The 8273-nt window shown below is 39.5% G+C and overlaps 1 protein-coding gene across 1 annotated transcript; it reads right to left on the reverse strand.

Annotated features, from left to right (window-relative positions):
- Positions 1-3548: 3548 nt before the first annotated feature.
- LOC118408769 (ras-related protein Rab-6A-like) lies at positions 3549-7775 on the reverse strand (the record flags this gene model as incomplete). The annotated part of the gene is made up of 5 exons (XM_035809628.1): positions 7717-7775; positions 7123-7310; positions 6571-6682; positions 4026-4119; positions 3549-3659 (listed from the first exon to the last, which is right to left on the reverse strand). Coding segments are annotated over exons 1-5 (564 nt in total), but the record flags the coding sequence as incomplete, so codon positions are not given.
- Between the last annotated feature and the right edge of the window lie 498 nt (positions 7776-8273).

Genomic DNA, 8273 nt, shown 5'->3' on the forward strand with positions numbered 1-8273 from the left:
TCACTCTGATCATTTGCACACCCGGTTCAATGACTAAAAACTTTTCTAGATTTGCCTTTTTGCCTTTCGTTTATAACCCTTAGTTATAGCAAATGCTTCTATTCAGCCATCATAGATAATTCCGCACAGTGCATCCGGTAACCTAATTGAAGCTTCCAGGCCCCGAGCTGTCCGTAAAATTGGTCACCGAAAATCTATGGATGTCAACTCATCCGTCTGAAACCCGATCATCGTTTCATAATGCTGTGTTCGGGGAATATGGCTTCATGGTATCACATCAATTGATAGGCGTTTCTGTGCATCGGGAGCACGGTCTAATGACATTCAAAACGTGCCAAGAATGACTTCTTCTTCACAAGTTGCGAAAGACTTATCTAAGGCCCCAGCAAGGGGTAAACGCCAAGAAGACATGAGAGTAAAAACTTCTGACAGCTTCATTTTCTTCCCAACTGTTGATGTGCAGTTTCTTTCATCATCCGTGACAGCAGAATATTAGCCTCAATGGAGCCCAAAGCTTCTGCTAGTGCCATATGGAGTACATTTTCCCAAGGTCTAAAATTCAAATATGGTCACAACTTCATATACACTCCTGCTATAATCAAAATTGGTTCTGATTTAAAATCATCCTTGCCATTAAATATGGTATAAATTTGGATCTTTTCTATCTTCAACTGGAGTTGACATCATGATCATAAATTTGTCTTTCTTTTGTCAGACTGTTGAAGATTGCCTTTCTTTTTGCTAATCTAATAACTGTGAAATCTCAAAAATCAAGAGCACTGTTCGAAGATCCAATGAAGAAGTCAATGTATCAAACTACAATATAAAAGTATAAGGTAAACTCTTCTATCCATTGAGATGGCATATAAGCAACCAAGTTTATCCTGACAAGAAAAAAGAGCTTTTTTTTATGAAAGAGAGCGAGAGAAAGAAGAGGTTCAATTTACCAGTTTCATGACTAAAATATTTTTGCAGGATACTACTAACAAGTACCATGATTTATAACACTTAGCCCAGAAAAACCCTTAAGCAGAGCTTATTGACTGTAAATCATTTGCAATTGTTTTATTGTCGCAAATTCATGGTACATTGTAAGACGAATATGTGTTTCCATTGCATTACCAGAGTACTACTGGAAAAGAATTGTTTCTAATGAAAACTAATGAAAAACCCCTTTCCCCTTCTACCATCAAAACAAAAATGAATTTAAAGTATACCGATGCTGCAGTATCCAACTTACAGGAAGACTTTCTTCCTCTTTTTCTTCGATCTCCACCATCGATGTGCCTTCAACTCAGCTGGGATTCTCCCTGCCGCAATATGTTATTACTTTCTATTTGGAAGCCACCTCGTGACCCACATTGAACATCGCCAGCCAGCTAAGCGTACATCGGGGAATACGTAATTGCCATCCTTGTGCGAGTTGGCAACCAACTCGAGCGTGCGCCACCGCCGTAGCTGACCTATCCGCGAGAAAAACTTCTGAGATGAAAGGGCCTTGGTAAAGTGACAGCTGAAGAAGTGATATAATCTGTGTTATCCGCCGGGCATCTATTTTCCATGCATGTTTAAGATGGGTGAAACGATGATTGGATTGTACACCTACATGTTAACCACTGTGATTAGGCCGTTCTGCGACCCCGCCATTCTGCACCACTTGCACCTGTCTTTCAAAAATCCGCTGCGCATTCGGACCATTCCATTCTGATGCCAGGATGGGGCCAGTTGGGCAGGTACTAGTATATTTGGAGGGGAAAAATTGAAAGATATCAAGCCAGTAGCTTGTTCAAAAATTGCAATAAAGGGTAGGGTGGTACATTTTCTTTTGTCATATTCAGTTGACGCTTTTCTAAGTAGCTGGTAGTGCAAGGCTCGAGTTTAAATCCAAGCACATAAATTTTGTATACTGGAATGTACAAGTTAGCGCATTCTAGAAAAAAGTTGATAAATAGTAGGAACATAATTATATGCAAAAGAGTAGGAAAATACAATAAAGCTTACTGTTGAGTGCCATTTCTTATAACTTAAACTTCTCATTATTCAATAAAACAATGGAGATAGTCCCAACTTACTGTTATCTAGGATTATGTTTACAGCAGGGTGTACATTTAGTAATGCCGTGAAGAATCTACCAGAAGACAGTTTGAATGCAAGATGTAGTGATATTGGCACTTCTGGCCTTGCAAGGTGACTGTTGCTCTCTTCCTTCGGGCTTTTATAATATCAGATCTAGCCCTGAAGTGATAAAAAAGTATTCCCTAGCTATGCATCCTTGTGCACTTTCCTTTTCTGTCATGAAAACACAGGAAGTACAATGTACATGTATCAAAGGGTAAAAAAATTGCTCATATAAGGACAGGACATTGACTTCTACATCAAGACTTCAGCACAGAACTGGGCCAACCCAAATCCCTACATAGCCAATTAGCCCGTCACGTTTCCCTTTACGAGCGACAAACAACAACCTTCCATAAAAGTGATGTGCTCCGCCACTGCCACAAAGTGCAAAACCTTCCCCCTGAGAAGGGAACACCATAAAAACAAACCACTCTACAAGAAACGGCCTCATATATCTTGTATTAGTGTTACAAACATGACTCACTTCTTCTGTAAGGGATCATCGAAAAACTTGTAAGGTGTAGGAAAGAATGTTGTGTTTCCCATAACAGTATTAACACTACCAACCATAACAAAAACCTACCAACCCTAACCTGTTGTGGCGAGTTGAACATTGGTAAGGGACATACATTGTACCTGTAAAATTTTCAATCTGACATTTGAGTTGAAAAAAATTTTGTAGAATCGTTTTCCAGTATGTTCTACACAATTCTGTTGCAACAGAAAACTGTGCTTGAATGTATGATGTACAATCAAAATATGAAATTTGTTTAACTGTTAAGTTGCTATTTGTTGGTCCACATAAGCTGAAACTGGAAAAAGATTCTTTAAATTTTTTTTCCATACAAATAAAAACACATGGATCATTGTCACGGTGGTAATTTTCCTTATGTATATTTCAAGTTGTAAATTCTCAATAGGTACATTAAAACTCGCTCCTAAATCCTAAAAATCTTCATCAAACAAAAAATATGTCCCCCATTAAACTACAAGGAAGACATAAAAACAGTAATAACAATTTATCAACTAATGAGTATACAAACTTCTGACCTATTTTTACACAGTGAGACAAAATTGTTTTCATTGAAGCAATTGTTAGTAAATCAGATGACTAATCTATTCACAATACATTCAATAAGCAATAAAATAAGATTAAGAGCTTTTCTTGGTATCTGTCACCCCAAAACTCATGACCATAGCTGACCAAAACACAAGATATCAAAATGGGGAAGTCTGCTGCAGTACCAAAGGATGCCACTATGAGGCCCAAAATTGATCCTTACCCTTTCCCAAAGACCTTCTAACATACCAAATATCATTCCAATCCACCCATACCTTCTTGTTTTGTGCTTTAAATAATATGAAGAAACACAAAGACAAAGACAAATCCACACATGTACAAACACACACAGATACACACACACACACACACACACACATACAAGCCAGTAACAGTGGTAAGAAAGGATACTGTCTTCTTTGTTCTTCTGGTCTTGTGAGCTCTCCATACCTGGCAATGCAGCTGCAACACGGCGGAATAACTGCAGGCAGAAGCAAAACATGTCTTGACGTTCGCAATGAGACATCAGTTTCCTTTCCCAATTCTTTTCTACAAATGCCATCCTCCAATAAACTCCATTTATGTACACATATCTTAAAAGCTGCGGGCAGTTTTAAAACTCCCTCTTCTCCATTGAAGAAGAAACTAATTATATATCACATATATCATACATTTTGGGCGACTTTGTTCTTATAGGCAACTACAATTTCCCTTGCCTGTTTATTCAAGGGGACCTTAACCAGTAAGTTAGCAACTGACCAAAAATTGGCATTACCAAATAAAGAGGCCTTGATGCACATGTCCCAAGCATATACATATACATGTAAATGACGTAGAGGAGACCTACCTGTTTTACATTGTAGCCTGTTTTTGCACTAGTTTCGATGAACATGACATTCAGTTCCTTTGCCTTGCGCTCCCCATCCTCCAGCGACACCTGCCTGTAAGTCGGAAAAAAAGGATTTTCAAAATTCAAAGTTTTTGTCACAATTTGTTGATAATATAACGCAAAAGCTAATGCAGGGGATTGTTGGTGTAATCTCGGTACCATCTTTTTTTAACTAGATTCAATTCTACTGACAAAATTAAAGTACAATACAATCAATGACGGGCTACAATCTTCCCTTTTTGCTCTGCACAAAATTGCAACTTTCCTCATTTTTCTGACCCCATTTTATCACTTTGGCATTTCCCCAAGTTTGGCATGCATGACGGCGTACAAAAGCTCGAAGCCACGCCAGAAATGTCACACACTGAGAAACATCTATAATTCATCTTAGAGCTAGCTAGAATGAACTCTCAAGGAGCTAAGGTAGCATACTTTTCTCTGTACAATTGACATTGCTGGAAATCTAAAGTTGGAGAGGAAGCCCTGCATACAATCTTGGCCTCCTAGCAGCTTCCTCTCCAACTTAAGATTTCAAGCAATGTCAATCGTACAAAGAAAAGAAGACATGCTACCTTAGAAGAGCTAGAATAAACTCTCAGGGAGGACTGCTAAGGTAACATTCTTTTTTTTTGTACAATTGCTTTAACTCTTAAGATTGAGAGAAAGCGGCTAGGGGGACAAGTCAAACTACAGGTAGCTAGCTAGAATGAACTTTCAGAGGGTACTGCTAAGGTACTTTTCTTTGTACAAATGACATTGCTTGAAATCTAAAGTTCAAGAGAAAGCTGCAAGGGGACCAAAACTTTACACAGGCCAAACAATCTTAAGAGATTAGAAATAAACGACAATCAGAAGCTACCTTCAATTTGTCTTGGGAGTGGTAAATGATTAACAAGATCTTAAAAAGGAAGCTGGCCTTGCTGGCTGGATTGGGCTTATATCCAGCTGCTATCAGGAGTTGAATCTCAGCTGAATCAGCTGCTAGCTTCAGTTTAGTCAAATGAAGAAACAGGGATAGCTACAAATTGTTGGCACTAGATTTTCAGCAAGTTAACAACATGCATGTATCAATCAATGAAGCTCACATTGTGTTGAATGGTATAATTTGTCTCCTGCTACTAGCCAGACATGGATAACTTTTTTACAATACCATGTCTGCAGTTTAACTTGTGCACTGCTACACAGCACAGAAACCAGCCCCAATGATATACGACCTTCTGACTGAAATACCCGCCACGGTACTTCTTTTCGATTTTTTGGAACAAGCCTATTCTTGAGGGGCTAACGTCTCGGCAACCCGAGAGCAAATCTGAAGGTTGGAGGCAACTCCTTTGAAAGGAGGTTTTGACGTGTGTGGCATCGGTTCGACGTTTGTGGCCACCTCGTGCCAAGAAGGCCCTCATTAAAGACAAGATGATTTCCCTGGTCCTGCCAAAGGTTCCTCCTTCTCGCAAGTAATTCCTTCAGAATACCTGATGGACTTTGGCAGGGCTGAATAAGGAACTGCAGGTAATCCTTATGTTATGATGTGTATTACAAACTTGTGTAAGTGTCAAAGAAGTACAATCCGACCCTGGGTTGCAGCAAGATTTTAATTCCTTTTGTGGAATGTAAACCAGTCTACTTGACTATTACTTCTACTGGGGTTAAGGCAATAATAACAAACTTGGGAAGGGTTTCAAGACATTATCAATCAGGATAAGAGATACAGTTATCGGGGATTTAAACCTGCTAAGACACTACGAACTGTAAGTCTTTAAACTTTTTGTTTTATCTTTAGAGGTTATATGGTGACTTCAAGTAATATGATGTGTTTCCAATGTAATACTAACAGCAACTGTGTGACAGAATGGTTTAAAGCACAAGTTTGACACATATTGATAATGAAAACTTCCCTTTTCATCCTACCCATATCAGGGACTGGTGCAGGTTAGGTGAATACACAAATACCTGAGTTTTACCTGAAATAACCTGTAAGCTGCCATATATTGGCAAGAATGTATACAATATACATGTACAGACATGAACATAAAAATGTATAGTCATATAAAACACACTTTGAAATACACTTTTCCCTGCCTTTAGGTGCACAAATACATGTAAATCTCTTGTTTTACCTGAAATAACTTGTAAGCTGCCATATATTATGTATGCATAGAGATGTACAGTCATGTACAAATGTACAGGGTATGATGTTCCTATACAACACATTCATGAATAGTTTCATCAGGTTGGTATGTCACTGAATGAAGAGACTCTTTTTACACAACCAATGCTTTATTCTCACCAATGTTTCAGTGACCGTCTGTCACCTTCTTCAGGGCAATTCTGACTGGTTCACATTGTAATGCAAGACATGTGTTGCTGCTCACAGTTCAGATGTGGTCACAAAACGAAAAGTATCTACATAAAGCATTATGATGGTTGTAAAAAGAGTATCTTTATTCAGTGACATAAACCTGATGAAACTATTCACCAACATGTAAAATACACTTTTCCTCACCTTTTGTCTGACAGGTCTGTCTTGTTCCCAACCAGCATGATGATGACATCGCTCCCTCGCTCGGTTCGAACGTCGTCGATCCATTTTGATGTCTGATGGAAGGAGTTGGCATCTGCCGAGGGACAACAGGCACATGTATCATATTACAATTGTAAACTTTATATCCGTACACAAAATAAAGCGCTTATAACCAACAAGCTTTCAATCAGTCTTCTGATCCTTATCAAGCTGAAATGACCCAAAGCCTATGCCACACATCAAGACCAAAGTGTGACATCAGCAATGGGTCAAAGGTGCTTGAAAGTCGGTATCGGCCCCCGTCTTGGTTGAGGGAAGGTTGGTGGGCTCTGATGTAACAGGTACATGTACATGTATGTACTACAAACAGGTTTTACTATTCTACCAGGAGGAGAAGACATAATATGTTTACATGTACTGCGTGACTATACAACCTACAGTCTAAATTCTACTAAAAGATACAGTAAAATGGAAATTTTCACAGAGATTCGCAGTTTTCACTGTGTTTCACAACATTATTTTCCTAGGCCTTACTTGTGATATCATAGACAACGACTGCTACTGTAGAATCACGGATGTAGGAAGGGATGAGGCTCCTAAATCTCTCCTGCCCGGCTGTGTCCCACAGTTGAAGCCTGACCTGCACACGAAAAGAAAGAAAAACAACATGAGAAATGAAAAAAAAAAACTGCAAGCAATGCGACCGCTGCAATGTAGTCAAACTTGATTCCTTGTTTTACTTGTAATTGAGGTTTATGATTGTTATGTTCTAAAATTAATACATGTTGAGTAGAGTAAGCAGTATGTACAATTTCAAACATCTTTGGTATGACCTGACCGGGTTTCGAACCCGCAACCTTATGAATGCAAAGCGAGCGCTCTACAAGGCTGTTGCACTGGTCTAAATTCTTGCATCATGCAGAAAATGAATAATTCTGCTGATATCTCCTGCTCAGTATTCCTCCATGATGTTCCACTGACAATAACATTCATCTTCGCGACCTTTCCATACAAGGTCAAGCTCGTGGAGCTTCGGCAAGACAGGATACTTGACCTAGACTTACTGCGATAGCTTATGTCGGGATTTCAAAGATCTTTGGGGCGTGCCTGGGGCTGGGTTAAATAGACCTTAACCCTGCGTTATCCAGGTAGGTGATCTGTGAGCAGCACATGTCGCACACATTCATTGTGGAGTACTAGAACTTGGAGCAAAAAGTTTTCATGCCAATGCTTTACATCATTCATAGTACATGGTAACATGGTACAATTTTGAAGAGTTGTACATGTATACCTACATGTAATGGATGTCATGTAATTGTCTCTCTCCATTTCCGCCGTGGTCATACCTAGCATGCCTCTGGCAGGCAGGCACACACGTCCTAGCTCTTCACAGCCATACCGGAAGTGAAAAGAGACTCCTCCCACTTCCGCCTGTGGCTGTGCTCCCGTGAAACCCCAGTTCTTTTTCTCGCTACGCAGGTTACACACACGCGTTTCTAGCTCCGCGTTTTTTCGCGTTTACTTCTTTTACAAGTTTCGTTTGAGTGTTAATAGACATGTCTAGTCTCTAAGTTCTTAGTTTCTTTGCTAATACACTTCTGGGAAGTGTTTTTTTCGTGCGTGAGGAGGTTTGGTCGCGTCAAATCTTACGCAGCTCCGACACGTGTGACGGGCAACATGTCCAG

Source organism: Branchiostoma floridae, unplaced genomic scaffold (assembly GCF_000003815.2).
Source record: "Branchiostoma floridae strain S238N-H82 unplaced genomic scaffold, Bfl_VNyyK Sc7u5tJ_401, whole genome shotgun sequence".
NCBI classification, from domain to species: Eukaryota; Metazoa; Chordata; class Leptocardii; order Amphioxiformes; family Branchiostomatidae; genus Branchiostoma; species Branchiostoma floridae.